The following is a 14,855-nucleotide window of genomic DNA, read 5'->3' as shown; positions in this document are numbered from 1 at the left end:
GCCGCCAGCGAGGAAGATGCCACCGCCGCGCCACCATCTCGACCGCCGCGTCCTTCTACTGGCCCTGCTGCTGCCCTCGCTGTCCCCGACCTATGCCCCCGTGCCCCCAGGCCCCGCCGCCGCCGCCCTGCTCCAGGCTCTCGGGCTGCCCGACGCTCCCCGAGACGCCCCCACATCCCGGCCCGTACCTCCAGTCATGTGGCGTCTGTTCCGCCGCCGGGACCACCAGGAGGCCAGAGCGGGCCCGCGGAGGACGCCTCCGGGGGCCAACCTGCGACCATGCCACGTGGAGGGGCTTGGGGTCCCTGGAAACATCGTGCGCCACGTCCCGGACCGCGGTGAGTGGAACTTGCGCCCGAAGTGTGGGTCTGGGGAGCGGAGACCCCGCTGGGCGCCCCCGGGGCCGACACAAACCACTAGCCCTACGTGAGGGAAACCGGAGAGCCCTGAGGGTCCCCACTTGCTCCGTCTGGGCCTCTGCACTCCATCCGCTCCTCCGTGTGGATATCTGCGGGAACCTGAGGGAGTGGTCCGAAGGCCAGGTTTCTGTGCTTACAGCTGAAGCCCTATCTCTACTCAGTCCCGTCCCCTCTACTTTGATGCCTTCCTGCAGATGACACACCGCCCAAGCATCGCTTCCCCACGGGGCCCCAGGCCTTCGCTTATCCTATCCTCCTCCCCACCATGTCCCCAAACGCGGACTGGCTCTGGCTGCCCTGCACCGGGCAGGGCCTCTTACTTGCAAGTGATGCCCCCCCAACTCCATCCCCCTCCCCCCCCGCCGCTTCACACCATCTGACGCCTTCTAACAGATGGTGCGCTCCTCGCCTCCCAACCGAGACCCCCTCGCGGGCGGGCCGGGCAACGGATGGAGAAGCAGCGCCAGCCGAGCCCTCTCCCTGTTTCCCCAGGCGCAGCCGCCCGGCCCCCAGAGCCCTCTTCGGCTGCTGGGCAGTGCCCCGAATGGACCGTCGTCTTCGATCTATCGGCCGTGGAACCAGCCGAGCGCCCGAGCCAGGCGCGCCTGGAACTGCGCTTCGCGGCCGCGGAGGCGACGGCGGGAGGCTGGGAACTGAGCGTGGCGCCGGCAGGCGCGAGCCCCGGGCCGGTGCTGCTCCGCCAGGCGGTGCCCACTCTGGGAACGCCGGTGCGCGCCGAGCTGCTGGGCGCCGCTTGGGCCCGCAACGCCTCGACGCCGCGCAGCCTCCGCCTGACGCTGGCGCTGCGTCCCCGGGCCCCCGCCTACTGCGCGCGCCTATCCGAGGCCTCGCTGCTGCTGGTGACCCTCGACCCGCGCCTGTGCCACCCTCTGACCCGGCCGCGGCGCGAGGCCGAGCCCGCAGTGGGCGGCAGCTCCGGGGGCGCGTGTCGCGCGCGGCGGCTCTACGTGAGCTTCCGCGAGGTGGGCTGGCACCGCTGGGTCATCGCGCCGCGCGGCTTCCTGGCCAACTACTGTCAGGGCAAGTGCGCGCTGCCCGCCGCTATGTCAGAACCCGGCGGGGCGCCCGCGCTCAACCACGCGGTGCTGCGCGCGCTCATGCACGCGGCAGCCCCCGGCGCCGCCGGCCTGCCCTGCTGTGTGCCCGCCCGCCTGTCGCCCATCTCCGTGCTCTTCTTCGACAACAGCGACAACGTGGTACTGCGGCACTACGAAGACATGGTGGTGGATGAGTGCGGTTGCCGCTGACCTGGGGGCGGGCGGGCGGGATGAGGCAACAATAAACATGCGTGGTCCTCTCTGCTGTCTCCTGGGACCTTGTCACCTGGGGGTGGGGAGGGAAGCGGCTCTGTCCACCGCCATCCACCACCAGGCTGGCGGGGGGGGGGGGGGGTCCTATAGCGCCACCACCGGCCCAGCCCTCCCAAGCTTCCTATTCGGCCCAACAGTCTAATGCAGCTGGACGCTGAAAAATGCCCCTGCACAGACCCAGACACTGCTCACAAGAGGGGCCCAGGGTCCCTTTTTCCAGTCCCTGCTGCGCAGGTTTGGCGTCTCAACTTTGCCACCAAGGTGGCCCCAAATCCCCTGCCCCCAACCAGCCAGACCCCCAGACCAAGTGCTCTGCAGTTCCCCTGTAGTTATCCAGACCCGGTGTGAAAGCAAGAGCGGTTTATTAAGATTTTACAGGTGACAAAAGAGCTTAAAACAAAAGACCAAAAATCAAAAGTTACATTGCCTTGGTACAGATGCTCCTTGATTTGGAAAACTCATAGTAACTGCTGCTAAGGTGGAGGAAAAAAGCAAACAGCACAAAGTGGAAGCAAAGCATTCCAAGGAACAGAACAGGGTGGGTGGGTGTGTCACCCATGGGGACGGCGCACAAGGGGTCATAGCGAAAACCTATCCAACTCTATGCAGCTACCAAAAGAAGTGGGAACCGAAAGCCCTACAGCAATGGTAATAAATAAGAGACCTTGCCAGAAAGGTGGCCTGTGTGTCTCCATTTCTCCCATGTACCAGCTGGAATCTGGAGACTTTGGGATGAGGGCCAGTGTAGGGCACATGGGGGGATACTGGGGTTCAGGGTCATCAGGGCCTGGGTAGGCAGAGTTAAGGTTAGACGGTCCCCAACTAGGTCCCACCAGGGAGGCTAATTCTCCACCATGGTGTGCAAACAGCTGAGATGGCTCCACCAGCTAATTACTACTCCCAAGTTGCAACCCAGACACAGGTAGATGCTTCCCTGTACCACCTGATGTGACAAACTCCAAGCCCTTCAGCACACAACTTATTTCTGAAACTTATTCCTGCCCTCACCCCTGCCCAAGGCAGAAACAACCCCACCTCACTGAAGCTATGCCCACAAGTAGGAGGGCTCCAAACTAAGGGGGTAGGGTGGGGAACAAGGAGCGATTAGGCGCTTGGTGAGTCTAATCGGCCACAGGAACCATGGGCGCTTCCCTGGGGACAGGGACAGATCCCCCTGGCTGCCGCTTTCCACCAAATCCTTAGGAAGGACCCCGGGGAAGAAGCCACTGGCCAGGGAACAGCCACCTTCCGGTCCTCTGACCTCACGGCCAGTCCTGCCTGAGGCCCCTCCCAGGGGGCCGAGTCCACGGTGCACGGGACGCGCTCTGCTTCTTGGAGTCCAGCAGAGACATGGAGCCGCCTGCCTGGCCCAGGACTGTGCTCCCTTACCGCCCTGATGCACAGGGAGAAGCCGCTGGAAGCTAAAACTGAAAAAAAAAAAAATTTTCCTCCGGTCACAGGTGTTCATCCTAATCTTGAGTTGGGTTGGCTCGTTTAAACTTCATTTCTGGAAGCTTCTCACATCTCCCAGGTCCACCACTAAGATTTGAGAGACAAACTCAGAAAAGTATATTTTTCAATTCGCCTTTTAAAGAATCTTTAAAAAACAAACAAAACCCCCAAACAAGTATTTTCTTTAAATGAAAACCTGACAACACAGGCAGTGTGACTGCGGCGGTATCAGAGCCGGTGTGGACGGAACCCGCACTTGGAGGGGCTCTCCCGGCATGGCCGCCACCTGCAAGGAGCCTGCTCGGCACAGAAATGCGAAGTTTTTTCCAGCTAAAACGTAGTCCCCTTTCAATAAAAGAGAAAAAGAAAGAAAAGAATAGAGGAAAGGGCTACTCTGAGATGAGGGTCTTCCTCCCTCCGCCCTGGTCGCAGACCCAGGTGTGGACGCGGCGAGCGCGGGGCTCCTCAGCGAGCGGGGCTGGCGGGCTCGCTGGCGGGCGGTCCTCGGCCGCCCCACCTCCCGCTCTCCCTTCTCCTTCTCCTCTCCGCCACGTGCCAGCAGTGGGCGCTCGCTCTGTCTCGGGCTCCTCTCTCCCTCGGGTGCTCCTCTCCCTCTCCTGTTGCTCACAGTGGTGCTTCAGTTTTAGCAGTGGAAAACAGGTATCCATTTATTTTTATTTTTTATTACCCAGAATAAGATGCTGATGGACTAAGCCACGTAGCTTAGCTCTTCCGCCGCCACCTGTCGGGGAGGGAGGGAGGGCGAGAGGCTTCAGAGAAGGTGGGAGCCTCAGGGAGCTCCCAGGCCTGGCCCGGAAGGCATGGGGTTTTTCCCCCGACTCCACTCTGCACCTGTGTCCTCATGTGTGAAATGGGGCCTCAGATGCCAACCAGGTGCCCCGACCAGTAACTTTCCACCCAGAGAGAAGAAGGCTGAGAGCTAAGGGTACTGAGCCTTAGCACAGTATGAAGAGTGCTAATCCTTCTCCCAGCAGCACAGCAGCCCACTTTCCTGCACAGAGACAGGTGAGGGGCAGACCTCAGGCCTACACTCGCCCTGCTCCAGCCACACACATCACGGACGGGGAACCATGCAGCAAGGCCCTCACAGGCACCTAGAAGCACCTCCAGAGGTGCCCGTGTACCAGGGAGCTGAGACCCTTGCCACCCTCATGAGCTCCCTTGTTGGGGCAAGAAGTGTGTCCGCCTCCTCCCTGCCTACTCGGGTGGCTGGGAAGCCCCGACATCCACCCCTTTCTCACTAAGCTCTAGGACCCTCTCCAGAGAGGATAATGTACAGGAGGTGTGCACGAAGCTCACGTCCCTCTGACAATGTGAGCAGAGGTGCAGAAACCCAAAGTGACAGGTGCCAGGATGAGCTGGCCCCTCGGGGACTTGAGGCTCCCACCACGTTTCCCGAATTTCCCTAGAAGTCCAGATCCCAGAGAAGACCTCCTCCAGAGGCTGGCTTGCCTTCTAGTACTGGGACAGCCCCGTCACTCCGCCGTGCTGGTACGCCCGCTCTCCCTGGTATGTGGAGTCTTGTGACAGCGCCACATCAATCTGTGACTTAAACTCATCTCCAAGGTAACTGTCCTGGAAGACAAGGTTGGAGAGATGAGCACCCCGTTGGAGGACGTGTACTCATCCCCCCAGCCTCTGGAATCTGCTGTGTCCAGCCCCTCACCAACCCCAGAGAACAGTCTGGAAACTTACCCTCAAGCCTAAGTGGCAGGAAATCCACATTGGTTACCCTGCCATTGGAGAGAGGTAACCCAGGCCAGCTACCCAGGACAGTATTGTGCATGGAATGTTCTAGACCTATAGTCCCACTGCTATGGTCTTTAGGGGTGAGTGTCAGGGTGTCTGTGTGTGGGGCGGGCTCCCTGGGCTGATCTGACTTCCCTGTGGGTGTGAGGTGTCTCCAGTTAAAGTGCCAGAGGGCTCACCTGGGACAGCTCAGGCTGGGAGAGGCCGGGCTGGCTCATCTGGGAGGGCTGGCTCATGGAGATGTAGCCCTGGGTCAGGGCACCCTGTGAGAAGGGCTGTGACGCCACGTCTTGGCTAGCCTGGCTGTTAGGGACATTCGTCTGACTGGGCCCAGGAAGCCCAAAGCGGTTCTTCTGGCGCCCCCCACGACCAGTCTTGCCTTTCGGGGTGCCCCGGCCTGAAAGACAGCAGTCCAGGGTTCCTTGAAGGAGGTTCTGAGCCTCACAGACAAGCACACCTGCTCAGAGCCTGGATGTGAATAAACTCCAAGGCCAAACTGATCTTCCCCACAGAATGCTGCTCAGTACTCACCTGCAGCTGGCCCATTAGCTTGTCCAAAATACCCCGGCGGTGGCATGGGTGGCATGACTAGATTAAAGGGGATGGGAATGTTCATGGCGGCCACGTGGCTGGGGCCAGCACTGATCATGCCAATCTGGTCATGGGTCTGGAAGTACATGTTTGAGGGCCGGCCTACAAGACACAAGGTGAATGGCAGGGGTCACACAGCATCCAAATGATTCTGTTGCCTGCCCTTCAAATCAGCTGGTCTGCCCACAGTTGAAATGTCTGTCTTTTCCTGTCACTGAACCTCTTCCCCCAGGGAATTGAGAATCACTGTTCCACGGGGATCTGAAAAACTGAAAACCCCTACATTTCTAATCTTTTTTAAAAAGCCCCTTTTATGGCAAATGTTATATTCATATTACATGCCACCGCTGCCACCACCACCCCTCCCCCATCAAGCAAGGAAATGTCTAAGCTTGACAGACCAGCAGATCTCACTGAAGGCAAAAGACCCAGGGCGGCCCTGGGTCTAACCAGACCCACACTGGACTCAGGGATGAAGGATGGACCCAGGAAACCCTCAGCTACTTGGCGACTCGTTGGATGTGTGATGAGAGCTCTGTTGTTATTAAAGAACACAACACCCAGTCTGAGCCCAGCAGTCAGGAGAACACTGGAGCAGGGAAAGGGGTCCTGCCAATTTAACGTGTAAGAGGAGCAGCCGAGTGCACCTGCCCTCAGGAGTGGATGACAAACACATGAGAGGTTGAAGGCCAATGTATAACTCAGGCAGGTGGCACAGAGCCCACAGGCTCAGGGTCCCAGGAGGTAGGGATCTGGGGGGATGAACGGCAACCATCCATAGATTGGCTCAGGGAAGAGGAAGAGTTCCGGGCAACAGGAACTAGCCTTAGTACACACACAAACCTCACACAGGAAAAAAGTGCGTGCGCCTGACCCTGAGGTCTGACAGACCGAGCTAAAGCTTCAGGAAAGCAGTGAAACCTGAAACGAGGCTGCAGGTGTGACCTTTCCACTGAGAAAGCGAGCAAAGGGCAGGCAGGGTTGGGTGGAAGCACAGGGGCAAACAGGCAGAGCTGCAGTAAGTACTTGCTGAGAAACTGCTATACATAGAGCTGTATTACTTAAAAAAAATCTGGTTTTCAGAAACTGCCAAAGACCAATTCTCTGATTCCAGACAAAAGAAGCGGAGAAAGAACTCTCACTGTCAGACAGGTTTCTGTGGACTGAGGCTTGGGAGGCCACCCTAGGAGTAACCAAGCTGGAAGCTGTGGGCATGGGAATAGTCAACAACCGAGGGGCCAGCTTGGTCCCCCCCAGAGACTCACCCTGGCTGCTCCGGTCATAGACTGATCCTGGGATAATCGCCTCCCGGGCATCATACATGGCTGTTGTCATGAATCGGGCTCCCTGGAAAGAGTTTAGAGGAATTAAGTGAGGAATTTATCATGTCAACACAAGGAAGAACTTTTCAAAGAACTGGTGGCCTGGGAGATGGCCAGGCTGCACCAAGGACACCCCCGAGCCTTGCTGGCTTATCTGCTTTGGCCTTGCCCGCTCCTCCTGACCTGGCCTTTGATGCTGAATGTTTCTATCTCTGGGCTTCAGGCTGAGCAGCATCCACTCCCTAAGCCCCCAGGGCACCTCAGGTTTACAAAATCTCCTGCTTGTATCTGACTCTGAGGTGCCACCTGTGACGTAGCATCCCAAAAGGCTCAAGACCAGAAAGGCCTCAGAACTCTTGGGAAACCTGGTACGGGGGGCTCTGTGGGGTCAGGCCAGCAGGCATCGCTCCTGTTCACACACTGACATGTGTCATGGCTTGGGGAGAAAGGGGGTCCCAGCAGTCCCCGTCCCCCTGCCCGCAGCTGGTGCTCACTGGGTTGATGGTGTTGACCAGCTTCCTGGGCTTGCTGAACTGCATGAGGCTCTCCCGCAGGTTATTCAGGGGCCCCTCCACCAGCACCTTCTGCTCCTTGTAGTAGTTCAGCAAGTGGTTCCAGAGAGGCTGCTTGGACAGGGCCTTTGGGTTGCCCACAATAATGACCCCATATCTGCAAAACATGGGCAAAAAGACACTGAGCTTAGCGTCACGTGGTGAGCAGAACATGACACAAAATGGTCTGAGACAAGACCAAACAAACCCAAAACCCAAATCCAATGTAAGGGTGCCTAGGAACCCCTTTCACCACACAGGAGCCGCGAGGGCCACCCTCCACGTTCCTGCCCAGATGCCTGGCCTGTCTGTGCCAGCACCCACCAGGAGTGCTGGGGACAAGTGAGTAACTGCTCACGACAGGACTCAGCCCTCCATACCGCGCTCTGGTCAGGGCCACATTAAGCCGCCTGGGGTCGTTTAAAAATCCAATGCCTTGGTGCTCATTCGCCCGCACACACGAGAGGATGATGAAGTCCTTCTCACGCCCCTGGAACGCATCCACACTGGCGATTTCCACCTCCTGGAAAGGGCAATGGTCATGGTCAGCCAGCTGGCTTCCTTCAAGGACTCCCAGCCTGCACAAAATGTGTCGAGATGCACCATTAAATCCCACCGTCAAGTCTGGGACCTGAAGTCTGCAGAGCCCCCAGGTGCCAGCCACCTGCCTGCTGCATCTCCACTGCAAGGTGGTCAAAGGTCAGCGCCCTTGGTAGGACCCGGCAGCCAGACTGGGCGTGCGCACCTGGTAGAGCTTGGTGTGCAGGGAGCCGCTGAACTGCATATACTGCACTAGGTAGGAGCGCTGGCCCTCGTAGGGCGTGATGATGCCGATCTGGTCTGGCTTGGCACCTGCCTTCAACAGCTTCGTGGTGATCTTCTCCACATTTGCAGCCTCCGTCCTAAGAAAATTGGGCTTTCACTTCGCAGGTTCCACTCACGGGCTCCTGAGACCTGAGTCTGGAGGCTGTGGAGGCTCGGGGCAGCCCACCTCCAGCGCAGCCCCGTGAAGGCCCCACTTGGTGCGCCCACAGTTGGGCTGCCCCATCCTTCGTCAAGAGAGTCGTGAAGGACACAAAAGGTTCATACATGGGCTTATAAAGGATCTGCTCATCATAAAAATAGATACTGAAAAGATGAGGTGGAAATATGCTGTTGGTTTAAGCATCTGAACAGAATGAGGATAAGGAAGGCAAGGAAGTTTCACCACCACAAAACCAACAGGTTGGCGGTCACTGGACAAGCCATCACTGAGGCCAGCAGACGCTGCAGAAGAGTCCTTGCTTACCTGTTCAGGTAGGAGGTGCCTGAGCTGGCAATCTCCTCTTGGCCCTGGGTCACGTAGAAGAACATCGGTTTATCTGGTTGGGGCCACTGGAAGTCAAAGCCCTTCTTCACACGATCCGCTGTCATTATGGACAGAAAAAAGAAAGCATTCCATCAGAGAAAAAAAAGAGTAGCCGGTCTCGGCTGAGCTGATGGAGAGCTGAGTGGAGGCCATGCCACCTTGGGCACAGGCACACAGTGGAGGGGGAAACAGCAGGCTCCAGGCAAGAGACTCAGGACTGCAGGGCCCTGGGGAGGCCACCGAGTGGGTCCTCTGACCAAAACTCCTAGGAACACTTGGCACTGTGCCTAGAACAAAGCCGGCTTACTTGCTACAGATCTCACCGGTAGCACTTTCTGCAGTCTGTTTAAGAAAACTTTGCCTATGCCAGTGTAATGAAGGTTTGCTTCCAGAAGCTTTATGTTGTACCTTAAGGGACCCATAAGCCCTTACAACTGGCTTTTATGGATGACACTGTTGAAATCTGTCCCATCGGTCCCACAAACCAGGGCTCGTAGACAGGTGGGTCTGCCTCTAGACTCTATCCTGGGTGCTATGCCCAGTGAGTCGTCAACTGCAGCTTTACAGTAAGTCCTGACATCTAGTACTTCATCAGGCTCTTCGTGTTCATCTTGGGTGCTTGATCCTATGCGTGTCCTTATAATTTAAAAAATCAGCTTGTCAAATCATACATCCCACCACCTCTTTGAGACATCTTGACTGGAGTTGTACCTAATTAACAGATTAGTTTAAGAAAACTCGTATTTTTGCATCAAAATAGCCTAACATTGATGAAGGAAGTCTGACATCTGAGGGAAGTATGATCCTTTTATGTCAAGCTGGAAATGAGGCAAAGCCCACCTCTATCGTTCAGGTGAGGGCAGCAGCTGGCCAGTTCAGTAGCCAGTTAGCCCAGAGGCTGTTGGCAAACATTTAACCACCTGCTGGGGGTGGGACAAGGGCTAACCTACAGTGCTTGCCAATCCCTGTGATGTAAACACTCCCACCACAGCTGATGTCCGGCTACCCTGAGTCAGAGGGTCTGGGCAAGCGCCGGCACTGCCCTGGACAGGGGTCACTTCAGGGAGCTGGTCACGCTGAGCTTTTAGAGTCAGGTGCTGTTACATAGGCGTATTCACCGAGTGAAATCTCATTAAGCTGAACACTTTAAATCCAGGCATTTCTTTACACTTCAATAGAGAGTTTTAAAAATACACTTATTGGGTGCTATGTCCTGGGCACTAATGGTACAGCAGTGAACGAACCACCACCACCAACCCCTGCTGTACAGAGACGCCACCGTGGAGGTAGGAGGAACAAGGCTGGCGAGGGACTGAATCAGTGTTAAGTGGCGGCTTTCCCAAGTGTCAACTGTGTCAGAGAATCACAAACAAGCTCCTCTTGGCCTGGCCTTTTCTACCCTCATCACCCAATGGACTGGCAGCATTCTAAGTGTCAAGACTGCACAACACAGCAGCCGAGTGGCCCTGGACAGGCACGTATGCTGTCAGCCTCAGTCTCCTCATCTATAAAGTGGGCGAAACAAGGCCAATAGGGCAGGCTGCTGGCATCAACGAGACACTAAGTCTGTGGTTCTCAAACACTGCTCTCAGAACCCCTTTACACTCTGAAAAGTTGAGGAGCCCAAACAGTTAGTCTCTGTGGATGACATCTGGTATTTATTGTATTTTAAATTTAAAATATTTTTTTAAAGTTCATTTAAAAGTAAACATATTAACTTAAAAACACTTTTTATAAAAAGTAACTATATTTTTCACTAAAATATATTTAGTGAATTTTTGCAACTCATTTCACTATACTGTTCCCAGGCTCCCATGAGCCCTTGCAGTATGTAAGGATGGTCAGGCCTCACAGATGCGTGTGGTTGGAAAAGGGAAGCCTGTTTTGTGAGCTTTTTCACTACTGCGGAATTCTGCCCCTGATTCTACAGGAAAGATGGACAGGAGGTCACCCTGCAGTCAGTGATGATGGCCTCTCTACTCTGCCCTGTGCTCACATGAATTCTGACCCTGAGTGACTTGGCAGCACTCTTGCTGGCCCTTGGAATAGGAAGTGCCTGCTCATCCAGTCAGGAGGACCTTCCAAAGGCTGACGCACCTGACATCTGTCACCACCAAGATCCCAACAGAAAAGCCACTCAGCATCAGGAAGACTTGGTCAGCTCATACTAGGGAACATGGGTTTTCCAAAATTCTAGTATTTATTTTAATGCTCAGATGTTAGCACTGGTGATGGATCCTGTCAGTTGTTCTCCTTGAAGCCACAGGCTTATTTTGATCATTTTTAGGAAAATTCCTGCTGAATATCCCAGGCTGCATAACTACAGTGTGTCTGTGAGTCCTTCCTTCAAGAACCTCACACCTGACAAGTGTCTTAGGAGAACCTCCTCTCCCATCACACACAGAATCACAGCAACATGCACTCAAGGATTAGTAAACTGAGTTGTCTTTGCTTCTGGATCCAGGACACTGCCCGCCACAGGCGTGTGGTGGTAACGACGACACACAGCAGTCTGCTTGTACCACTGACTTGTGCTGAGGCTTCTGAGCCATTAGCAAGTGTCAGCACAGCCAAAGGGCACACAATGCCCTGGTGTTTCTATGAAAGCACTTTGGCCTCAGTTGTGCAGAGGTCTCTGAGACCCCCAGAGCCCAAACTTTGAGAACCTCTGAGGAAGGAGTGGGAGGGGCAGTCAGCTCTGCCACCCCCTCGTCTATATGCTGTATATTGTGAGCCAATGGTGGGGATTCTCATGTAGTGACTCTGAATTTCACGAGGACATGGACTCCCCCTTGCCCACAACCCTGAGAATGTCCCACACTCTAGAGTGTACGTTCTGTCCCATGGACCACTGTGCCTCTGAGGCACCCCTTGCATACAAGCTGTCACTTACGCCCCTCGCTCTGAGCCGAGCATTACCTGCAGTGACACCGTTCTGAAGAGAGCCCTCGTAGAAGATGTTGGATGGGAAGGCACTGAGCGCAGGGTGCATCCGATACTGGACCTGGAGGCGGATGGGACGGATGCCCAGCACCACCAGGCGCTCGAAGAGTGACTGGGACAGCCCGGCCTTGGCCGCCTTCTTGCACATCACCACAGGGCCCAGCTGGCAGTGGTCACCCACAAGGATCAGCTGTGGTGAGAGGCCCACACACAAGTAAGAAGCTCAAGCATGAAACAACCTAGAGGTCCACTCAAAGGGGACCAAGAGGCCCAGGGTCCATATAAACACCTGGCTATGAGAGTTCAGGTGGCAAGATACTGACTTGGGATGGGAAAACCACCCACCACATACATGAAACACACAAACTTGCACTCAGAGCCCACACAGAAGCTCTGTGCCTAGTCCACCCTTCAGAGACCACAACACCCCCCCAACCAAAGGGCCTGCTGTGCATCCCTCTGTGCTGTCAGGGCATCAGCACCGCAGGACATGAAAACAAAACAAACAACAAAAACAAAACTTCAGCACTAAGAATTATGCAGAATTGGAACAAAAAAGAATGCACACCAATTTTCAAACAAGACTACAATGGATGTGCTGCAGCCCACCTGCTTGGCTCCAAGGACCACGGGGACCATGCACTCTGGCTCGGTGGCCTGGGTGCTTTCATCGATTAAAATGGAGCGGAACTGCATCTTGGCAAGCCTCGGGTCCCCCGCGCCCACGCACGTGCAACAGATGACATCAGCGTTCTGGAAAAGAAAGTGTGCCAGGCATCAGGGCACTAGACCCCAAAGGGCAGGCAGGACAGGACACAGACACCATTCTGGTCCAGGCCCTCTGCAACAACTATGAAAACAAGTGGTCCTTCCCTGACAACATCTACTATCCAGGCTGTGATGACACTAACTTTTGTGGTCCTAAGTGGTTGGGCTTCACGCCTAAGAAAGGGCTCTGTGCCTCGAGACAGCCTCTGAGGGGCAGTGCTGAGCAAGGGAAACCGACTATCAGGCTGAGATCGTTTTTGGTTGGTTTCTTACAAAAAAGCAGGAGACAGCAATCCAGCTCCCCCCCACCCCCAGGGTGTGCAGACCAGGTTCCCAAGATCTCAGCAGAAGGGAGGCTGGCAGGGAGTGGAAGCCTAAAAATCATGTGTTTCAGGCAAGATGTCTCTGTGTGATCTCAGGAAGAGCATTAGAAGGAGGTTATCAAAGTTTTCTCCTCAAATGCAAAAGAGTATCCAAACAGGTCCTTCAGTCCTAACGAAGCCCTGAGGCCCAGGCCAGTTCCAGGGCAGCAGGGTCGGGGGCAGAGCTCACCATGAGCAGCTCCCTCTCAGCAGTGCGCTTCAGGGCCCGGTACCGCTTCTCATCTGCGGACGACAGCTCCCCAGTCTCATCCTTCAGCTGCTGCAGCTTCTGGAGCTCTGGCATGCTGGAAAAACAGGGGCGTGTGAGCCGCCAGGGCCTAGGCGGAGGAGATGCACCTCACCTGAGGTCAGTTACCCAACACCCACCTGTCCATGTTTCTGATCTGGTTGTGCAGGGCCAGGAAGGACACCGGGGAGTCAATAGCCTCGCGGCTCTTTGCACAGAGCCGCACGACTTTCAGCCCGGTCTGGTGGATCTTCTCAGTCAGCTGATCCACAGCTATGTTGCTTGGAGCACAGACGAGCACAGGCCTTCAACACAAGGTGAGCCAAGGTCTCAGTGCTCGCCCGAGAAAATCCTAATTAGCTAAGACTGTTGCTCTGAATCACAGGAAGTGGAGCCAGTTCGAGATCTAAGACTAAAGCCAGGGATGACACGATACTGAAGGAGCTAAAACCCAGACGGTCTGGAGCTTCCTATCCCCACCTCATCTTTACTCTACTTGTGCAACACCCCGTTAACAACTGAGACCGACATCCTCACCTCCTGCCCACACCATGAAGACTTTCAAAGCTCCGAGATGCACACAGGACAATACAACCCAGGATGAACCTACCCAGTGTGGCCTTTACAAGAATGGCAGGCTTGCTTGTTCAAAGCAACCACAAGGGCCAGATCTTACGCAAACGGTGAAATGCAGCATGCCAGGCACCCGGGGCCCTGAGCCCTCCTGGAAGACTGGCCTCCCCCTCACTGCCTTGAGCCGTGCAGAGCCCTACCCATTGCCTTGCCGAGCCAGGTGGTAGACGATGGTGGCTGAGGTCACTGTCTTTCCTGTGCCCGGTGGTCCCTGGATCAGGCTCAGTGGTCTCTGTAGCACAGTCTTGACGGCATAAACCTTCAGACACAAGTGGCCATTAGGGGTGCAGGCATGGCGGAGGGCCGCTCACCCGGCAGGCTCTGCAGTCCAGGACCCCCCTGCCCCCGGGACAGGTGAGAACCTGAGAGTGGTTGAGGTCAGGGAGCCCCTGTGCCGTGAAGCGCTTGGGCAGCTGGCACTTGATGATCACATCCTCCACCTCGTGGCCGAGCAGCTTATGGTAGATGTAGCCCGACACGGAGGTCTCATCCACAGCAAAGGTTTTCAATGCACTCTGCATCCTGTCAGGAAAGGGCCAGGTCAGTGGCGTGCAGACCTGCTCCTCTGTTACGGGGAGAAGCCCGGGGATGCTGGAGGCAGGAGCCACACCAAAGCAGGTGACTGAGAAGCAGTTGCAGGGAAGTAGAGGCGGGGAAGGAGGCGACATACCTGTCGAATGAGGTTGACTTCCACACAAAATCCACTTGGAAGTTATGAGTCACCTCCACGGGCGCGCCCACACTGCTCCGAAGCTCAATGGCAATCTCATCACCATAATCTGCCACTGAGTTAAGTTTCACCCTTGTCAGAAGCCTTTCTGAGGAGCCCGCATTCGGATACTGAGGAGGCAGACCCTCCTCTGCACCAAACAGAAAACGCAGCCAGTGAGGCCCAATCTCACTGACAGATTCAGCCCACTGTCCGGGACCACTGCAGCCAGCAGTGTCCTCCCTGTGAGCCTGGGGCAGCACCCAGTGCCAGCATGGAGCAGCCAAGCCCAGGGCCCAGGTGCCAGGTCCCAACCGTGAGCAACTGCAGAGCCCGCAGGCACAGAACTCGAAGCGCCCTGGCTTCTGCCTAGCCAGCTCTTTCATCAGTTTTATACAAACAGTGCGAC

General features: G+C 55.9%; 2 protein-coding genes across 3 annotated transcripts in view; one reads left to right on the top strand and one right to left on the bottom strand.

The window, feature by feature from the left end:
* The first annotated feature begins 16 nt into the window (after positions 1–16).
* Positions 17–1,700, top strand: GDF1 (growth differentiation factor 1). The gene is made up of 2 exons (XM_031438255.2): positions 17–338; positions 912–1,700. Exons 1-2 carry the CDS (start codon positions 17–19, stop codon positions 1,685–1,687), a joined length of 1,098 nt encoding a protein of 365 aa, XP_031294115.2. The 3' UTR covers positions 1,688–1,700.
* A 395-nt stretch (positions 1,701–2,095) lies between these two features.
* The window catches only part of UPF1 (UPF1 RNA helicase and ATPase), a 32,124-nt gene continuing 19,364 nt past the window's right edge, over positions 2,096–14,855 (bottom strand). For both annotated transcript variants that reach the window (XM_031437673.2, XM_031437674.2), the window contains exons 9-24: positions 14,408–14,516; positions 14,100–14,259; positions 13,878–13,996; positions 13,245–13,409; positions 13,048–13,162; positions 12,337–12,480; positions 11,704–11,917; positions 8,725–8,842; positions 8,182–8,338; positions 7,817–7,959; positions 7,380–7,554; positions 6,829–6,910; positions 5,504–5,665; positions 5,152–5,369; positions 4,676–4,798; positions 2,096–3,944 (exon numbers count right to left, since the gene is read on the bottom strand). In XM_031437673.2, coding sequence (XP_031293533.2) covers positions 4,679–4,798; positions 5,152–5,369; positions 5,504–5,665; positions 6,829–6,910; positions 7,380–7,554; positions 7,817–7,959; positions 8,182–8,338; positions 8,725–8,842; positions 11,704–11,917; positions 12,337–12,480; positions 13,048–13,162; positions 13,245–13,409; positions 13,878–13,996; positions 14,100–14,259; positions 14,408–14,516 — 2,201 coding nt within the window. In that variant the 3' untranslated portion in view covers positions 2,096–3,944; positions 4,676–4,678. The remainder of the gene's footprint in view (positions 3,945–4,675; positions 4,799–5,151; positions 5,370–5,503; positions 5,666–6,828; positions 6,911–7,379; positions 7,555–7,816; positions 7,960–8,181; positions 8,339–8,724; positions 8,843–11,703; positions 11,918–12,336; positions 12,481–13,047; positions 13,163–13,244; positions 13,410–13,877; positions 13,997–14,099; positions 14,260–14,407; positions 14,517–14,855) is intronic.

Source organism: Camelus dromedarius, chromosome 27, assembly GCF_036321535.1.
Source record: "Camelus dromedarius isolate mCamDro1 chromosome 27, mCamDro1.pat, whole genome shotgun sequence".
Classification (NCBI taxonomy): domain Eukaryota; kingdom Metazoa; phylum Chordata; class Mammalia; order Artiodactyla; family Camelidae; genus Camelus; species Camelus dromedarius.
Note: the sequence above shows the minus strand (reverse complement) of the source record. Positions and strands in the feature narration are given on the sequence as shown.